Source organism: Terrapene carolina, unplaced genomic scaffold (genome assembly GCF_002925995.2).
Source record: "Terrapene carolina triunguis isolate 2854851 unplaced genomic scaffold, T_m_triunguis-2.0 Scaffold210, whole genome shotgun sequence".
NCBI classification, from domain to species: domain Eukaryota; kingdom Metazoa; phylum Chordata; order Testudines; family Emydidae; genus Terrapene; species Terrapene triunguis.
Window position 1 is genome coordinate 3,088,589 of NW_020664561.1, and position 21,127 is coordinate 3,109,715.

Genomic DNA, 21,127 nt, shown 5'->3' on the forward strand with positions numbered 1-21,127 from the left:
CCCCCAACACCCAGCCTTCTGCCCTGCACCTCCATACACCCCCCAAACTTCGAGAGAGACCTTCTAAAAAACGTTAACATGTATTACCGGCACGCGAAACCTTAAATTAAAGTGAATAAATGAAGACTCAGCACACCACTTCTGAAAGGTTGCCTACCCCTGGTCTAAAGAATACTTAGTCTTGCCATGAGTGGAGGGGACTGGACTAGATGACCTCTTGAGGTCCCTTCCAGTCGTATGATTCTATGATTCTCTTCAAACAAATCTAGGGCAAGTATACATCCCAATGTTATTGGGACCGTCATGAAAGGCTTTGTTTTATATAGTCAGCTAGACTCCCCCTCCCAATTTTTCACACTTGCTATCTGGTCACTCTAAACAAACTTCTCTGTGCCTTTCTCCACGCGGTCCCTTATATGCATGGAGTGCCCTCCCTGAATAGATCCTTGAAATTTGGAGGAGAAGGTGGCAGTCTCTCTCCAGACCTACTTTTACCACACTACCAATAAAAACCTAATCAGCGTACAATGGCTAGGCTGAGGGCAGGTGGGAAAATTCATCTATATATCTCACCATTTGCTATAAATATAAAAATGATATACTTGTCTCCATTGCCCCTGATCTTTTTAGACTAAGCTCTCCAGGACAAGGCTTATGCTTAACTTTGTACAGAGTCTAGCACAACAAATCTGATCAGGGCCTCTGTGCACTACTGAAATATAAATATTGTACCTTGAGGACATGCAGTTCAACTTGCTTCTCACAAAGTGGCTTATCTCCTAAGTGCAGATGTGCAGAGGAGAGAAGAGGCTTCTAAAGGATAGACTGTGCTTTTAGCATGCAACTCACAGCAAGGGGTGGTGCATAGGCTCACCTCCCAGCAGGAAGCACTGGGAGACAGCATGAAGCACTGGGAGGCAGCATGAACAATGCTGCCTGGATCCCCCCAGTTGTGCTGGTGGCAATATTCACTACATCCCTTTAGAAGGTATAGAATACTTGCCCTCATGAAGCCAGCCAGCTCCACTAACCCATGTGCAAGCGGGTGAAGCTATGGCTCCACCCATTCTCCCCACAGTAGCTCCTTGAGGAGAAGCATCTGGGATGCAGTCCTTGTGCTCCCATGAGCACACAGGCTGCTATTGTGGCTAGACCCTTACTTTCTCCTATGCCCCTGCATGGCTACATAAGGGCACAGCCCAAGCTATCCCTCAGTGAGTAAGAGTTTTCCACCTCTCATGGGAGTTCTGCTTTGGTCACAATAGTCTTCAGGGCACATTCAAAAACCAGATCTAGAACGAATAAATGAGATCTACCAATATTCTTAAGAGCAACCACAAACTCTATTCCTCATACTAATTTGAGAATAATTAGATGATTTTAAATAACTATAGCTACACTGGCTCTGTCTGGTTAGCATATGTATAGACACAACTAAATCCATCTCCTCAGTAATACTGAAGTTACATTTTGAAAGATTTCCTATGGTTCAGAACCGCATTTCAGTAAGAGAGAATGCCAGTGGAATCCAGAATCAGAGAACACTTGTATCCCACTGCTATCTAACTACCAAGACTTGCTGAGTAGTTTATTTTCAAGGCTGGGGAAATTTGCCCTGAAACAATGTTCTACTCTCTTCAATGTTTGCTTTATTTCTACTTGGCCAAATAGAACATGCTCTTTTCTGAGGATGAAAATGCTTCTTTCTATTCCCCCCTGCACAGACTCAGCCCTGCTGTGCAAATGCAGCTCACTAATCTCCACTGAGTAGAACATTATGGGGGGGGGGGAGAAGAGAGAGAATGGGAACCCAGCATGCTGACTTCCTTTATGTTTTTGAATCTGCCTGACCTTCATTTCAAACTGTGCTCTGTGCAGCTGAACAGTCTTTTTACCAAGCCATTATTACATCTAACTGATCATGTAAGCTTTTCACAGTATTCAATATTCTCCTCCATCCAACTGATCCCTTCCCCCAACTAATTTTCCATCCTAATTAAATCTCACCTTTCAATCTTTCCACAGTATTGCATATTTGTGGGGTTTCCAAGATTTTTAGTTTATCTACAGAATTACCGAGCTGCATAATCGCTGCCCAAGGCTGCTCATTACTAGCACTCTGAGCCCAGTCCAGATTCAGCCCTCCAGTGTCTACACATCAGGCCAAGCTTCCCAGTTTCAAAAAGAATAGGGAGCTCTCCTCCTTTGTCTTCTGGAGGCCTCACTGTGGGGAGGGGATTTCTTCCATTTCTCTTCGTGCATCTGAATGCCTTTTCCCTATTTCTTCTGATTTTCTTTCCAGTTGCTGCAATCTCTTGTGAACTCACAGACATTCATCTTCAAGGAAAGAAGTCTTCATTCAGTCCCCCACCACTTTCCATGCACTTATTTTGCTTGCTAGCAACTGTATTCACCATTATGGACACTGCAGAGATTTTAGGGTCAATGGCTGTAAGCCACTGTTGCAGGGATTTTTGAACCCAGATCTTTGACCAGAATCAGATCTGTTTAATAATTAATTCTTGGCATATAGCTATGTCTCCAAGACCTGCCATTTCCTCCTTTTGTTTGGGGTCTGAATCTTTTTCTACTTCTCTGTGTGGTTTTACACCACTGACAGCTTCAACTAAGGGTTCTCTCATGTAGGCATGCCATCATGTACCACAAATGCTGTTATGGCCATCAGGGTCAACATCTGCACTAAGGTATCTGCAAACTTTGGAGGACCACTGCATCCAGGCTCCTGTCCGGCAGCAGGAAGGTTTGGAATGAAATGGCAGTGAGCAGGGCTCTGGTTTATTTAAATTGTTTCTGGATGGACAAACTGAGACTTTGGGTAGTTCATCTTGAATGACTGTTTTTGGTAGCCCAATGGTGGCTGACTGCCCTTCCAAACTTCTCTCTTTGATCCAGATAAGCACATGGCCATATCTTTCTGTAAGATATATGCTGCACAAAAGCCAACCCAAAAGGCAATACATGTAGTTCACAGATTTTTGGGGGGCCAGAAAGAACCATTAATCACAGAATCATAGAAGAACAGGGTTGGAAGAGACCTCAGGAGGTCATCTAGTCCAACCCCCTGCTCAAAGCAGGACCAACACCAACTAAATCATCCCTTCCAGGGCTTTGTCAAGCTTGGCCTTAAAAACCTTTAAGGATGGAGATTCCACCACCTCCTTAGGTAACCCATTCCAGTGCTTCACCACCCTCCTAGTGAAATAGTGTTTCCTAATATCCAACCTAGACTTCCCCCACTGCAACTTGAGACCATTACTCCTTGTTCTGTTATCTGCCACCACTGAGACCAGTCTAGCTCCATCCTCTTTGGAACCCCCCTTCAGGTAGTTGAAGGCTATCAAATCCCCACCCCCCTCACTCTTCTCTTCTGCAGACTAAGATTAAGATCTACACTGACCTCCTGCATAACAGAGGCCACAGGACTTCCCTGAATTAATTCCTGCTTCAAGTCCCACAGCTGAGGTTGAACTATGGCATATCCATTAGAAAAACATCCAATCTCGATTGAAAGATTTCCTGTGATGGAGAATCCATATAACCCTTGGTAAATTGTTCCAAGGGTTAATTACTATCACTGTGCCTTATTTCTAGTCTCGATTTGTTTAGCTTCAACTTCCAGCCATTGGATCTAGTCATACCTTTGTTTGACAGATCAAACACCCCTATATTATCAAATATCTGTTCCCCATGTAGGTACTTATAGACTAAGCAAGCCCCTCCCCCCCCCTTTAACCTTCTCTTTAGCTTAACGAACAGATTGAGCTTCTTGGGTCTTTCACTTTAAGACATGGTTTTCTATTTTTAAAATCACAACTTTTTTCTGAATTTTCTCCAATTTTTCAACATTGTTCTTGAATTGTGGACACCAGAACTGGACACAGTATTCCAATACTAGTCACACCAGTACCAAATACAGAGGAAATATAACTTCTTACTCCTACTCAATATTCCCATTTATATCTCTCAGGATTACATTAGCCCTTCTGGCCATAGCACTGCACTGGGAACCCACATTCAGTTGATTATCCTAGGAAGCAGTGACTCTGAAAAACAGTTGGGGGTCATGGGGGATGGAGTCCCCATCTAGGGAACTGTTAACATTGTTCAGTTATTAGAAATCTGCAAAGCAGACATCTGCAAGGTAGAGAGCCCAAAGTCAGTTTTCTTCCTGTAAGGGAGGTAGGATTCCCCCCCAGAAATACTAAAGTCTCGGAGATCCAGGCTGGGCATAAAGCCTCCATCTTTTGGGGTATCAGAAAGAGCAAATTCCATGTAGACCCACTGGAAAATGATCAGGACATGTGTCTAAGGTACCCTAACAGCCTGTAGTTAAGGGGCCTTCATCTTTCTCAGTGGGGAGTTTTACTTGCAGTAGATATTGGCAGGCTATTTATTCCAGAACATTAAAAAAAGCTACTAAAAGCAAAAAATAGATGACAAGTTAATAAATTTGTAAATATCCTAGTGAACCTGGGGCATCTCAGACTCAGAGTACTTTAAAATGCTGGAAACAGTGGGATCTGCAGAGTGATTCCAGGCCCTGTGCTAACGAACAGGGAGCTGGGAAGGTCTCCTATGCTCAGAAGTTGCCTCCAGTAGGATCTGAGGGAGAACAGGTTTCCCAGAAACCACTCCTGGAAATAGAACCACTAAGCTTCTCCCACAAGCTAAGGGTACGTCTATACTTACCTCCGGGTCCGGCGGTAAGCAATCGATCTTCTGGGATTGATTTATCACATCTTGTCTAGACGCGATAAATTGATCCCGGAAGTGCTCGCCGTTGACGCCAGTACTCCTGCTCCGCGAGAGGAGTACGCGGAGTCGACGGGGGAGCCTGCCTGCCGCGTGTGGACCCGCGGTAAGTTCGAACTAAGATAGTTCGACTTCAGCTATGTGAATAATGTAGCTGAAGTTGCGTATCTTAGTTCGAAGTGGGGGGTTAGTGTGGACCAGCCCTAAGAGTATTGAAGGTGGCAGTGGAACAGGTTAGCCAAGGCCTGTGGGTGAAGAGTGGGAGTGTTGTGTGGGGAAGGGGAGTGAACTGCATTGTAGTGCTTCTAGAAGGTTTCCTATAATTTGAGTAGCAACTAGTTTTTGATGCTTAACCAGGTGAATCCATATTCTGAACTTTACAAAGTGTGGCTGTAACTAAGACAGAGATGCTGGCTAGATTGCTAGACTGCATCTTTTTCCCCATTTAAAGACTCAGGTGAAATTTCAGTATTACGAGGTTGACGCTCTAATTCTTAAATGTCTAGAGTTAAATTATCCCATCAGGTTTGAGGGGCAGAGCTGAGATAAAAGTAAAAGAATATAAATTTAATTAAATTGCAAGTAAACCCAACATTAGATTTGCTGATGTGGAAATGATATTGCTACCACCAATCATATTATTAAATGTAGACCTAAGCCTTCAATAAATGTATCAAAAGGATTCTGAAAAATCCAAAGTGCTATTACCACCTCATACTATGAGGGATTTATTAGTTGAGGTTAATACAAATTTACATGAAGGGATAAAACCAGCTACTTCATGTTACTTTTTCCATATGGCTGGAATTATTTTGGCTCAGTTATTTTGTTGCTATGTGTTATAACAAGGCAGTAGCATTTTTGTCCACATCATTCACAATATAAAAATATAAACAGAAGAGTTAAATGAGCACATCATTTATAATTATAAAGACCTAAAATCCATACCACAAGGAACAGACAAAATTCTAAACCTTTATTTTTCTGAGAGAGGTGTTACCTGGTGAAGAAGCATCAGATTGCTTTTAGGATGTTCCATTTCTGTATTACAAATTATGAAACTGCAAGCGAGTCCTACATTTCTGACCCCTGACCCCCCACATTAAAGGCTGGAGAAATCTGAGGCCAAAAATCTTCTAATCAGGATGCCTAAAGTAAGGCATTTAAATCCATATTTTAGGCACCTAAATATGTACCCTGATTTTCAGATTTAGTTGGAAATTGGTCATGCTTTGAGCAGGGGGTTGGACTAGATGACCTCCTGAGGTCCCTTCCAACCCTGATATTCTAGGATTCTATGAACAGCCTCAATTCCAAATGAAGTAAAAGGGAGTGAAAGGTGTTAGAACCTCTGAAAATCAAGTCACTTATGTATGTGCCTGTATAATGATTTTAAGTGCCTGACTTCAGGCACCCATGTTTGAAAATCCTGGTCTCAATTCCCACAAGATATCCTCTCTTTCATCCTAACTGTATTAAAGGACTACCTGTGGCATTACTTCCTGGCCACATGCACACCTGCCCAGCTGATAGTCTAATGCAGTCAGCTGAGAAACTATTCCCCCGGGACCTGGACACACAGGTCCACTACCAAAGAGCCTTAACACAGAATCTCAGCAAAGGCACCTTGGTGCTGCCCCCTGTCAGGTTTATAGATTCCAAGGCCAGAAGGATCATTGTGATCAATTAGTCTGAACTCCTGCATAACACAGGCCAGAGAACTTCCCCACAATAATTCCTAGAGCAGATCTTTTAGAAAAACATCCCATCTTGATTTTAAAATGGCTAGTGATGGAGAAGCCACCATGACACTTGGTAAATTGTTCCAGTGATTAATTACTCTCACTGTTATACCATATTTCCAGTCTGAATTTGTCTAGATTCATCTTCCAGCCACTGGTGTCAGAGCCATCCCATCCATAAGACGGAACGGGGCAACCACCCCAGGCTCCGCGCTTTGGAGGGTCCCACGCTTCAGGATACGGGGTCGCGGGGGGCCTGGCGCTGGTAGCAGCGAGCGATCCGGCCCCAGCCCGCCCCGCTCCACTGGCTCCTGGTGTCTCTCGGGAGAGGGGGCGGAAGCCGGAAAGAGGCGGGGCGGGGACTTGTGGGAAGGGGTTGGATGGGGGCAGGGGCTTGAGGGAAGAGGCGGGCCAGGTGCTTGGGGGAAGGAGTGGAGTGGGGGTGGGGCATGGGGTGAGGGCTAGGGAAAGGGGTGGGGTGGGGGCGGGGCCTGGGCTGTCTCAGGCCTGCACACCCCTAGGGAGGGCCCTGACTGGTGTTATATCAGTTCTCCGCTGGACTGAAAAGATGTGTGTCAAATATTTGTTCCTCACAAAGGTACTTATAGACTAATCAAGTCACCCCATAAAAACTTTTCTTTGTTAAGCTAAATAAATTCAGCTCTAAGGCTGAAGCGGAAAATGTCACAGAGGTTTCTGGAAGTCGCAGAATCCATGTCTTGCATGACCTCCGTAATCTTAGCCTTAGTCATGTGGTACGAAGTCAAATGCCTTATAGAACTCTAAGTACATTACATCTACACCGTTACCTTTAACAACCAAACCTGTAATCTCATTAAAAAAAAAATCAAGTTAGTTTGATTTTCCCTAAACCCATATTGATTGACATTATTTATATCACCCTCCTCCAGGGAGAGCAAATTCATTTCCAGGGGCCAACTGAAGCAGCTTTGCCTGTCCACAGTGGCTGGAAATACATTTCACAAATGGCCCCTTAAAGAGTATGTTAGATGGGGAGAGATAGGTGATTTCACTAATATGAATGTAGGTGGCTCTAAGTACATATCCCACTGAAAAGCACTAACCCAGAGACCAACGTAACAGGTAATTTGGAAGCAAGTATTAGTTATGTTAGCCCCACTACTCCTGCAGTACTGTTGTTACAGCATCTGAAAATGCCATCTGTTTCTTTCTGTGCCTCTTTCTAGCACAGACCCAAGACATAAAAGTCTGAACCAGCCTAGCAATCTATATAATGGACCATTAGAAAAAAGGGACTGCCAATAGTAAGATGTTCACAGTTCCAGTATGTCTCTTTATTTACAAGGGATATCCTGCCTGTCTGTTTCTGATAATACAGGATTTGCAGTAACCCTATCTTCACTTTCCTAAAACCTTTTCCAATGTTTTCTTTTTGGGAGTGGCCTCAGTGTAAAAGTGATTCCTTTTTTAACTTTGAGCCTATCCCAGTCCCCGGCTGCTCTAAATTACACTGGGACCAGCTCACAGAATCAGGGAACCATGGTTGGCTTCATGATACCACCAGCCCTCACTCTCCTATGCCAAGCAGATCTGGTCCACATTGTTTAGACCCTGTTTTCTTACTGGGGTTGAGGCGTCCATTGTCCTAAAAATCAGAAAATCAAAATTTATAAATTGGAAAGTCTCCAAAATATTTGTCCTATGAAAACTAAGTCTAAATCAACAACTCTAAACTACTTTTAACTAGACCACAAGATATATAAGCTAACTGAATGCAGAAAGGGTGCAGGCAGGTTCCAGGAGCGAACCACTGAGCTACTTAGAAGCTGCAGATAAAAAAACGATACGAAATTAAATGATGGCTTGTGGGCATGCAAGGTGCACATCTGCTAAAATTTTAATAGCATCTAATCTCAACGCAGCCCAGTGGACATCACAATGGGGGAAGAAAGAACCACAAAACACTCTTTTGGTCCAGCCTGACCAGGGACTTCGCTGCTGGGCAATTTGCAAAAGGGAGATTTTAAGTGTCATTGAAATACACATAGTAAAAATCTTCAAACCAAAAAGGGGACACTTTGGAACCCTACCTCAGGGACTCTCCACCTCTAATAGCAAAACATTATCAGAGGCCGCACCTTATAGGAGGAGGAATTGATTCTCTCTTCTTCCACTTCCCACCCTGAGGCCAGACAACCTTGGTCAGGGTTTCTGAAGTTTTTCAGCTGCTGAGTGACTCAGCAGTTCCCTCACTGATGATCAGCTGTTTAGCAGGGAGTGGAAATCATGACCACAACCATCTTATCAAAAGGAGCTGTAGAAAGTCAGCAAGCTACTCAGCACGCTGGAGCTCCCCTGGACATCCCTTAGTTCTGGCATGGAGAGTGAGGAGGCCCAGGAGGAGGAGGAGACTTAATGGGTGACTGGGGAGAGTTTTCTTTATTACTTTATTTAAATTCACCCTCAAAACCAAGAACATTAAAAATGACATTGACGGCTACGTTAGTGCACAGTTAAGAATCAGAAAATAGATTCTTCTTATGCTAACTCTAATGTACCCACACTGCATGTTTATATTTTCAATTATGAACTAGGCTGCTAACGTAACCTTAATATTCAAGGGATGTGCAGTGTGGCTGAGTTAATATTTATTGTGCAAACCTTCACTTTTGCATTGCCTGATTTGTGTTGAACATAACCTAAACTTGCATTAATAGGCTGGTTTCACTGCACTGTCTACAGCAGATGCCAGTCACTCTTACGAAATATAGTTTTTCAAATTATTCCAAAACAAAAAAAACTCTCCATGGTTGGTTTCTCACCAAAGGAGATGAGTTTTTTCTCAATCTTTAATGCGGGGGGGGGGGGGGGGGGGGCATGACATTTTCCACCTGCTATGACCAGGGCGGAAATGAGAATCTTCCCATGCTTTTTTAAAAACAGCTTCAGTAAGAAATGGAAGTGTGAAACTTGAGATCTGGCACAGACAGTCTTTAGAACTTTTGCTTAGTAGGAAAAATGTTTTTATTTAATAAAGTCAAGATCCTTTGAAAATCCTGTTCTGTACATGCACAGTAGAACATGTTGTTGTCTACATGAGCAATGTGGTGTCATGGCAGGGACAACAGACTGGGAGTCAGGATACCTGGGTTCTATTCCCAGCTCTTACGTTTTCTTGGTGTGTAGGCACATCACTTAAGACCAATTTGGCTCAGTTTCTCCATTTGCAAAATTGTGACAAGAAGTTACTTACCTTATAGTAACTGAAGGTTCTTACAGGTACCATAGATCTGAAAGTATTCCATTGTGGATTTGCATGTGCTCCACACACCCAGAACCAGCGAATTCTTGCAAGCAGTATCTGCTGGTCCATGCATGAATCCTTGCCCTCCTCATGCTTCCAACCGAGAGCATAAAGAGCCAAATGGACTGATTACCTCTCCAGTTCCTGCTCTATTGTGAATCCAGTAAAGATCCAAAGCAGAGAGGAAGGAGGGTGGGTTGTGGAACACAGATATGGACCACACATCACAAAGAACTTCATTGTGGTATAAGGTAAGTAACTTCCTCTCCTTCAAGTGCTGGTCCCTTTGTGTATTCCAGTGTGGATGACTGACCAGCAGTACTTGCGTAGGAGGAGGGTGCAAAGATGCAGACTGCAGAGCCGTCTGGAGGACTGCTGTCCCAATGGATGCATCAGTGGAGATATTCTGCACTAGACCATAATGCCTTGCAAATGTGTGGCTGGAACGCCATGTAGTTGCCCTGCAAACATCAAGTAACGCCACTTCCTGAAGTGATGCTACTGAAGTTGCTTGCAGTCTTGCAGAATGAGCCCTCACCCCATGAATGGGAGGAAGATGCAACTGTTAAGAGAGCAGGATACAGCCCAAGATCCATGTAGAGAATCTCTGGGATAGCTTGACCTTGGATTAGTTCTGATATAGAGACCCCTCTAGGTCTGGGGTAGGCAAACTACAGCCCCTCAAGGCTTTGGATCCGGCCCCCGGGATTGCCCCCCATGGTGCGGTGGGCCCTGCGCCGCTCTCAGAAGCGCCTGGCATCATGTCCCTGCAGCCCCCAGGTGGGGGGGCAGAGGGCTCCGTGCATTGCCCTTGCCTGCAGGCCCTGCCCCCCGCAGCTCCCACTGGCGGGGAACACGGAACCGCGGCCAATAGGAGCTTTGGGGGAAGATACCTAGAGGCGCGGCAAGGGCAATGCACACTGAGCCCTCTGCCTCCCAGGGCCGCAGCGCTTCCTGGAGCGGCGCGGGGCCGGGGACACAGCAGGCAGGCTGGGAGCCTGCCCTGGCCCCAGTGCGCGCCGCTGCCACCCCCGGAGCCACTTTAGATAAGCGGTGCTGGGCCGGAGCCCAAACCCCTCCTGCACCCCGCCCCCCAACTCCCTTCCCTAAGCCCCCTGCCTGCACCTCGCACCCCCCCTGCACCCCAACCCCCTGCCCTGAGCCCCCTCGTACGCCCCGCACCTCTCCTGCACCCCAACCCCCTGCCGCACCCCAACCCCCTGCCGTGAGCCCCCTCCCGCAGTCTGCACCCCTGCCCTGAGCCCCCTCCTGCACTCCACACCCCTCCTACACCCCAACCCCCTTCCCTGAGCCCCCCATACACCCTGCACCCCTCCTCTGCCCCAATCCCTTGCCCTGAGCCCCTTCCTGCACACTGCACTCCCTCCCACACCCCAACCCCCTGTCCCGGCCCTGCATACAATTTCCCCACCCAGATGTGGCCCTCGGCCCAAAAAGTTTGCTCACCCCTGCTCTAGGTGATTTTCTGATTGGTTTCGTCTTTTGCGGGTAGAAAGTGAGCTGGGGGAAATTAAGTTTCCTCTCCTCCTTTGGGGGAGGGGGAATATCCAATATAAATGCAATTAAATTTTGTCCTTTCAGAATACAGTGTATGGCAAATCTGCCATTAGAGCTCCCAGCTCACCTACCCTTCTGGCTGTGGCGATGGCCACAACGAATGCAACTTTCATTTATACCTACTCCTTTGATGTCTCACCTTATGGTTTGAAGGAAGGCTTTGAGAGTGCCAAAAGTACAAGATTTAAGCCCCATTGAGGAGTAGGTTACTCTACTAGTGAGAAGGTTCTAATTAGGCCCTTCAAGAATCTGCCAGTCAATGGGTTATTGAATAACCATCTGATGGTGGATGGCACGCACCGATTGCTACCATGGGGACTCTCATAGAACTGAGGGAAAGAAGACATTCCCCTTATTTTGGAATATCTGCTGACTCAGGAGATATGTGTTTCTGCTGTGTCCCGATGGGAAAATGCTTCCACTTGGTGAAACAGCATTTCCCAGTGGAATCTTTTCTGCTGTTAAGGCTGATTTGTAAGGATTCACAGCAGGAATGTTCTAATAGTGATGTCCATCTGAAAACCAAGCCATGAGATGGAGCGTTTCAGGGCTAGAATGCTTGATCCTGCCCTTCTCATGGGTCAAAAGATTGGGAAAGGGCTGGAAGCTAATCAGAGGGCGAGTTGACATTAGAAGGAGATTTGGGAACCAGAACTGTCTGGGCCAATACTAGTTGATGAGGATGATATGTACCCTGTCCTGTCAAATCTTCCTTAAGACTTGAGGCAGGAGTAGTAAGGGAGTAAAGACATAGGTAAGATGTCCCGACCAGGGGAAGGAGAGCATTTCCTCGAAAATGTAGACCCAGAGCTCCTCTGGAACAGTAGATGTTTCATTCCCTTTTCGTTTGGGGGAATGTCCTGACCAAGGGAAGGAGAACATTTCCTCGAAAATGTAGACCCAGAACGCCTCTGAAACAGTAGATGTTACATTCCCTGTTTGTTTGGGAAGAGAACAGATCTGAGGTGGGGGTCCCCCATTGAGCGAAGATTCTGTTAACCACTGAATTATGCAATCGCCACTCATGATTGACCACAAAAGGCCTACTGAGGGTGTCCACCAACACATTCCGAGTTCCTGGAAGGTAAGCTGCTGACAGGATGATTCGATTCCTGACACACCAATTCCCTAAGGTGACTGCTTCTACACAGGGAGGTGGATCTCACCTTTCCCTGCTTATTGATGTAAGAGGTGGCTGTCATGTCTGACATTATGAGGACATGGTGGGACTGGATAAATTGCAGAAAAACCTTTGAAGCTTCTCTGACTGCTCAAAGTTCCAGAAGGTTGGTGTGCATCCTGGTTTCCAAGTGCCCTGTGCCATATGACTGTCCACGTGGGCTCCCCAGCCTAAGAGAGAGATGCCTGAAATGATCATCTTGTCTGGTAAGGAAGGTAGGAAGGGGATGCCCACACATACCTGATGAGGATCTTCCACCATGTTACTCGAAGGAATTGTTACCATGGTAATTATGCTGCATTTGGTTGGTGAATACACTGTGTGGAGCCACATCTGAAGGAAACATAGGTGGATTCTGGCAAATGGGGTAATGTAAGTGCATGAAGCCATGTGCCGCAGGAGGGAAAGAAAAGTTCTCACTGGAGCTTGAGGTTTGCGCATAACCTGGTCTATCAAGTTGCTCATAGTGTAAAACCTGTCCCTTGGTAGATAATCTCTCACTGTGAGTGCATCTAGAAGTGGTCCCCATGAAGTCTATAGTCTGCATTGGAGCAAGGATAGATTTTTCCAGGTTCAGACAGACTCCTAAAAAAGTGGCTGAAGCATTAATGAGGTCAACTCATAGGCTTCTTGACACGTCCTAGCAACAAGAAGCCAGTCATTGAGATAGGAGAAGATGGTGAAACTGTTCCATCTGAAATGAGCTGCTACTACCAGAGAGACCTTGGTAAAGACATGGGGGACAGTGGCACGGTTGAATGGGAGCACCCTATGCTGGAAGTGGTCAGTGCCCACCATGAATCTGAGAAAACACTTGTGGGCAGGGTGAACATTCAAGTGAAAGTAGGCATTTTTCATATCGAGAGCTGTAAACCAAATATCCTTTTCCAGGGAAGGGATTATTGATGTCAGAGTGACTATTCGCAGGCTAGAATTTCACGTGAAGTGGTTGAGATTGTGGAGATTGAAGATAGGTCTCCAGCTTCCCTCCTTTTAGGGGTCGAGGAGGTACATTTCCTGGTACTGAAGTACCACCCACTCTATTGCTCCTGGATGGAGGAGGGATTCCACTTTCTGCCTGAGAATCCCCTAATAAAAATAGTCCCTGAAGAGGGATAGCGGTTTTGGAGACATAGGGAAGTAAACTCAATTGCATAGCCAGATTGGATATCTAATACCCACTTGTCTGTTATAGAATTCCAGTTGTGAAAACGGTGCTAAATGACCTCTGAAGGATATGAGGGGATGGGATCGAAGTGGTTTCATTAATGGTTTGCAGCTATCTAACTCCTATCAAAAATATCTTTTAGCTGGGGGAGGGGGTTGAGATGGTGCTGTAGACATAGAAGGTTCAGGGAAATTAGACTTCTATATCCTTTGTCTCTTATCAGGAGTGATAAAACTGTCAACTCGCCAGTCTAGGTTTGTAAGATTACTTGTGATACTTCCTTTTTGGGGCAGGTGTATATATTCCCAAGGAGTGAGGGTGGCCCTGGAGTACTTTAAAGTACATAAGGACTTATCTATCTTTTCAGTGAAAAGGTGAGCTCCATTGAAGGGCAAGTCCTCCATGGTGTTATGGATCTCCCTGAGAAATCCCGAAGCATATAGTCATGACTCTCAGGGCATCACAATGGCTATTCCATCAATCTAGAAGCTGTCTCTGCTGCATTAACTGCTGATTGAAGTGCAGTTCTGCAGAGCCCTGCAAATCCACAAATATCTGCAGACCATTTTTTTGGATTGGATGCGGATACAAATTTAGTATCCACACTGGGCTCTACAGTTCTGCCCTCAGCTTACCCTCTTCAATAAGAGCATGGAAGCAAGCTGTCTTGCTGAGGTAGTTTGTCTACAAAGTCTGTGAATAGCTAGTTGACTGGACCCGGTCATTTGCAAGATATCCAGGTGTTTGTTTTGAGAGTCCTGGATCTCATCTAGGGAGCTCTGTAGTTCCTCTGTCACCCTGCACAATAAATCTTGTAATTGTTTATGGTCGTCCAGAGAGGATGGAGATGCCGGGTGACTGCTTCATCAGGAATGAAGAAGGCAAGCTTATCAGTAATGGAGAACTGGTTCACAGTCCTTCTCTTTTGTGGGATAAGGAGGAAACTCTCACGGTTCCCTCAGAGGAGAATGGTGAAGTGATTCCCTGGCAAAACACATGGGCTCTTTATATCTGGCATATGGGTCCCATGTTCCCCAGTATGGACAGTAAGCTGGGTCAGGAGGAGGTTGTGGGGGTCCCCAATGCTGCCAAGGTAAATGTTGAGGTGGAGGTTGGTACCAGGAAGCTCCGAATAACATTTCTTGAAGGATAAGATGATGGCTCCTCTAGTGGTTCAGATTCTCCTAAGGAAGAGAAAAATGGGTCCAGATCCAATGGTGGTAACGACGGTTCCAAAGGAGGAAAGGCACAGCCAGTAGATGGAAGAGGATATAGGCTTCTGTCATTGGTAACACCCTCTAGTGGAGTCACAATCTCCCTAGTGAGAGAAGGTTCTGATGTTGGGGGAAACTGAGGCTCAGGAAGAGCAAAGTTATCCTCCGATGTAGTACAAGTCTCTGACCTCTCTAGAATGCGTAGGGTCCAATCTGCTCACATTGATAGGGTCAGAGAAGGGAGGTTCCATGTGAGAGACAGAACCAATGGTACGGACGGTGGTTGAACCGATGGATCCTGACTTTTTGACTTGCATGGTAGCAGCTGAATTGGTGTCACTGGTACGGGGCCAAGTACTGATACAACTCTGGCTTTAGGGGTTTAGGGTCATGGCCCTGAGATTTAGTACATCCCAAGTCCTTAGGGGTTGAATGAGCAGACCTGCTCGATTTAGGCAGAGCTGTGTTTGACATCTTTGAAGCAGACTTACTCTTATGTTTCTATCAGAGGGGTAGCCATGTTAGTCTGGATCTGTAAAAAGCGACAAAGAGTCCTGTGGCACCTTACAGACTAACAGATGTATTGGAGCATAAGCTTTCATGGGTGAATACCCACTTCGTCAGATGAATGTAGTGGAAATTTCCAGAGGCAGGTATAAATATGCAGGCAAGAATCAGTCTAGAGATAACAAGGTTAGTTCAATCAGGGAGGATGAGGCCCTCTTCTAGCAGTTGAGGTGTGAACACCAAGGGTGGAGAAACTGCTTTTGTAGTTGGCTAGCCATTCACAGACTTTGTTTAATCCTGAGCTGATGGTGTCAAATTTGCAAATGAACTGAAGCTCAGCAGTTTCTCTTTGAAGTCTGGCCCTGAAGTTTTTTTGCCATCCCAGGCCATGCAGCAGTAAGAAGGAATTGGAGAGGCAGCCGGTCCGTTTCACCCTTTTATGCCTTCAGTTGGAAACACAAGGCGGAAAAGGGTGCACGTGAAGATAAATGGTTGCTGCTTGCAAGAATTCTGACTCCAGGTGCATGGAGCACATGCATATGCAGAGTGGAATATGCATAGGACCAGCACTGGAAGAATAATAATTCTTACTAACCTTGTAAAGCACTTGGAGATCTATGAATTAAAAGTGCTATGTACGAGCAAAGTATTATAATTACAGGTGCTTGCTTGCTAAAGATGGATATGCACAGCAGCGCTGGCTAATCAAACAGCTAGCAGTGTCGCTGACATTATGAAGGGTCATGACTAAAAGGCAGAGTATATCCTACTAGATTTTGCTTCTTTTTTGATCTGTATGTGTTTGATATTTAAATTCATATAGAATATTTGAAGCCTACATTTCCTAAGGTTAAATAGTGAAATCAAAAACCCACCCAAGCTATCATTACATTCCTAAACTTTCAATAGCTTTTACAAAACTGCTAGAACAATGTTGGATAATTTGGGGATTTTAGTAGCATAAAGTGAATATTTCATTTCATTACCACTTCCATGCAACAACTATGGTTGTACCATTACTAGCCCCACACGTGAAAAAGGCTGAAAAATAATTAGCAGTGCATAGACCATGGATACAGAGGTTATCCAAAGAACATTTAGACACCAACACAAAATTTACACACAGCATTAGTAGCCACAAAGCAGACAAGCAAACTAGAGAAGCCAACAGATGAAACTAAAAATCACAGTCTCCTAGCATAAGCTGAGCGCAGCTTTGAGGTCTTACCCCTGCTAGGCATCAATAGGCGCTTCTTCACGTTGCCTGACAGAGCACGAGTGAACAGAAAAGAGAAAAAACATCATATCAGCAATCTGAACAGTAGCATTTTTTTAAAAGCTAAATATTAAACACAAACAGCAAGATGTCCATTGCTGCTTGTGTAATTTGCATTCAATATAAATGCTAATTTAATCTAAGAATAAATGTGAAGGGGAAAAACCCCGGCGTGGCTGTATTGAAATGCAATGGCAAGATAGCTTTAATACAGCACAGTAAATTTATGGGGTTGGAGCAGAATGGGAGAGAATCTGGTCTCACTCCCAAAGGAGGTCTTTGAAGGCATGACAGTCAGTTTTGCTCACCTCTGGGAAAGTTGGAAGCTACTACGTTTTTCTCCTCACCCTGTCACAATCACTGTTAAGTGCCACGCTGCAGATGCTCCTTCTTTTAATTGAGCCATTCCCCACCTTCCTATTCCTGTTAAGGCCATTTGAATAGGCCATCTCATTCTTGACTGAGGAGCCAGTGGCACTTTCCCTGCTTTGCCGTTCTCAGCTGATGGCTAGCTCTTCAAGACAGAGCCCTGGACTCCATGCCAGGAGAATCGTACCTCCATCTCCTGCTGCAAGCACATGCTGCCTTTACCCATGCTGTTTAGTGGGCTGAAGGAAGGGGTGAGACCCATCAACAGTGAGAGGAGGACTCTCAATGAGAGGGCCAACCAGGGAAGAAACAGTAAATTCTTAATGAAAGAGGAAAAAACATTTGGGAAATTTTCTGTAGTAATTCCCATGGTAGTAATAGTAATAAAAAAAAAAAAAAAAAAAAAAAAAAAAAGAGGTTTGTCTTATTCTCTCATGTTTGCCAGGCTGAGACCAGCCTGACATCAAGACATGGTCAAAGTAGACAGAGTTCCACTAGCCTAGCAGCTCTGTATCAATGTACTACTCAGACCGTACACATCCATGCCTGCACAAGCAAAATCAAATCAGCCTTTGCCAGAAGAGAAAAATAAACCAAAACATTTCTTGTTGAAAACTATTAAGGCCCCTAAAATAAAAAAAGCAATCTCCCCTGGAATAAGGACTGATGCTCTCCATCTGGCAATACTCTTTACAAAATACTGAAATGGAAGCAATTAACAGGAGCACTTTGCTTGACGACACAAGAAACACCCGACAGATGACAATGTACATGTAATAGAAAATATTTACCATCCATCCCATTGTGTTGCTCATAGCTTCTTTTTCCCAAGATAGTTGGGGATCCATTGTTTATGACAGGTGTAAACTTGGCAGGAATCAGATTGTTAAGAGAACTGGACAAGCTCTTTACAGGGTCTGGTTTCGGAGGACATGGATGAGATTCTGTTGTAAAACAGCAGTGTGTTATTTTTATTAGTAGATACATGGAGACTATAAACCCAAACACAAAGGGCAAAATTCAGAGATAATGTAAGGCGCACCCCTCTTATATTAACAGAAACCCTTACATTCAAACTGCCTTATACTGACTTAAGCCTACTCTACTGATATGCAAAGGAATCTGAATGAGTGAAAAGAGGTCTGAAAACAAATTGTCACATATATCACTTCTGAATTTGGCCCCAAGTCTAACAGAAGATTGCTACTTATATAAAGCATTGTAAATATACTGCTGAATTCAACAAGGATGTTTAACCTGTGCTGTAATATACACTGCAATATAATCCTAAAATAGGTGCTAGAAGGCTGTTTTGCATCCTTTTCTAAAACTATGTTTTCCACTGATTCTGGATAATTTCTAGGCTGCTCTATATTAGAAGCCATCTTCAAGAAGTCATGCAACACCCACAGGCTACCCAGAAGTTACAACTTTGCCAATTTCATCAGTATTCAATAAATGCAGTTCCTAAACTGGCCAAGCCATTGAGGACTTAAAACAAAACTATCAAGAACATGCACATAATTTAAATCTAACCTTTTGGCTGAGGCAGAGATCAAGCATGGCATGCCAAAGGAAAAGATGTTGAGAAAGTTACAAGCAACTGAAAACAGGGGTTTAAAATGAGTTGCTTTTTCTCAGCCCTAACTATGGATTCACAGCTTTGACTCTGTAATAGCAAGAAGTAGCACAACACTCCTGAAGATAGTTACATCAAAAGGAGAATGGCCCTGTTTTCCAGTTTAAGAGCCACATTGAAATCTGTCACACCACTGAAGCATTTGCTTTCAGATGAGACGTTAAAAACCAAGGTCCTATTCTGTGTGAACATTAAAGATCCTATGGTACTCTTCATAAAAAGTGTTTTTTTCACTAGGATTCCATAGCAAAATTTCCTCTCCCTTTAGTGGCTACATTTTGGTTGTGCTGCATGCACACAGTTTGGGGATTTTTTGGGGATATTTATTATTACAGAATATTTTAATTGTTAAGTACTGTACCTAGAACAAAAGCAGACAAATATTTAATGAGTATTCAGACAATAGACACACAGAAGCTTATCTTTTATAAATAAAAATATTCAAAGAAACAAAACTGACTTCACAATTTCTTATCAAAGTTAACAGATAATTAGTTTAATTGCTGAAATGGGAGCCTTAAAGTAACTCCCAAATCAACTCTCTGGAATTTAGAAGAAGTTGAACAGTGCTCTAGATACTAAAGCCAGTCTCCACTTCCCCATCCCTATCACTCAGCAAGACTAGAGAAGTGGCCAGAGGATGCTTTTAACATTAGAGCGCTGTTCTGGGTGCTCATTTAAGGCTCCTAAATTCAGTATTTAAACTAACCAGGCAAGTTTGAAGGAGGCTGTGTAGTGTCTGTTGGAGGAGGAGACCAGGAAGAAGCATGACAGTTTTACAACTGCCCCTGACCCCACCTGCACAACCTGCCAGTCCCTCAGGAGCAGTTTGTGGTCTCTGGTCCCTTTAAAGTCAATGGTTATTTAATTACAAAATTGGGAGTCTTAAATTTCAATTTCAACAAAAAGTGAGTTGACAGTGGCTGTCTGGCCACAGACTGCAGTGAAGAGAGAGCTAGTTCATAGGACACTAGAGAGGGTAGCAGGGTCAAGGAGTTCAGTTACCTACAAAAACAAACATTAAGTACACCTCTACCCAGATATAACGCTGTCCTCGGGAGCCAAAAAAAAAAATCTTACCGCGTTATATTGAACTTGCTTTGATCCGCTGGAGCGCGCAGCCCCGCGCCCCCGGAGCACTGCTTTACCGCGTTATATCCGAATTCATGTTATATCGGGTCACGTTATATCGGGGTGGAGGTGTAATAAGAGAAGAGGAAGTTAAAATAACTGATAGAAAAAAAAAATCTACATAAAAAATGTTTCAAGAAGGGCTTTTGTAGCCTTTCCCCCATTATTCCTCTTATCCTTATATTTTGAATAGGAGAAGGATGCAATACATTAAGCACCGTATTTTTTTTAAATACAAAAGAAACAGTTAATAAGCCACTCTGATGCCAGCACGGGCTGTGGTAAAGTCATAGAGCCTTCACCGTTCTGCCCCATAACACACTCAAGGCATGCACCAATAGCCAATTAATGCACAAATATCATGGGTTACTGCAATATTCATTTGACAGCATTCCCAGATATGGGATCTTTCTTTAAGGCAATGTATGGTTCAGGTGTGATTATATAACAACTTGCAGAGAGCAATATATTTATAGGAAACAGCAACAGATCAAATTAAGCACAATTTTAGTTCTATTAACTGAAATACTTGGATAAAAGGTGCTAATAAAATATCAGCCATTTGTTTCAAAGATCCCAAAGCACTTTTCACATTGCAAACTATACACACCTGAAATCATGCCATCCACTCTTAAGGAAGACTGTGTCGGATGTTTAACAGCACAAAACAATGCTAAACTACTTAGGACAGGAGGAGAAGAATGCTGTATCCAAACAAAACTGCAGAAGGAATTTTTGGACAGGATACAAGAATTAATTCCCCTACTTTTGTAAAAGAGGGAAGCAGTCTGGGGTTTTGTTTGGCTGCTTTAAAATGGTCAGAAGTGATTAAGACCTTTCTTTTATGTGCAATCTGAAAGACAGAACCTCCAGCAGCACAATACATACTAACTTCACCCTGGGATCATGATTCAAACTCACTTGTGAGGAAGAGGACTACCTACTGAACCACCTCTGGCACCTAAATGTTTTTTTGAGATCAGTAGTTGGATGCAAGAACTAACAATCTAGGAATTATTTTGGGGAAGTTCTGTGGCCTGTGTTATGCACCAAGTCTGACTAGATGATCACAATGGTCCCTACTGGCCTTGAAATCTATGAATCTTTCACTGACCATAATTTCTGCACTTAAACCTCTTCCACTACAGAATCTTTACCCTCAAAGGCATGAAAGGTCAAGCAAGCAAATGCCAACTCATTTTCTGTTAAACTCTAGTGACATCCTTCTCAGACGTTTGCCTACTGTGCAGTAATTATGATGCTA

General features: G+C 44.1%; 1 protein-coding gene across 3 annotated transcripts in view; it reads right to left on the minus strand.

Annotated features, from left to right (window-relative positions):
* Positions 1–21,127, minus strand: part of LOC113407229 (metastasis-associated protein MTA1) — a 160,159-nt gene that overhangs the window by 20,887 nt on the left and 118,145 nt on the right. For all 3 annotated transcript variants that reach the window (XM_026655459.1, XM_026655458.1, XM_026655460.1), the window contains exons 16-17: positions 17,885–18,037; positions 16,677–16,712 (exon numbers count right to left, since the gene is read on the minus strand). In XM_026655459.1, the coding sequence (XP_026511244.1) occupies positions 16,677–16,712; positions 17,885–18,037 (189 nt within the window). The remainder of the gene's footprint in view (positions 1–16,676; positions 16,713–17,884; positions 18,038–21,127) is intronic.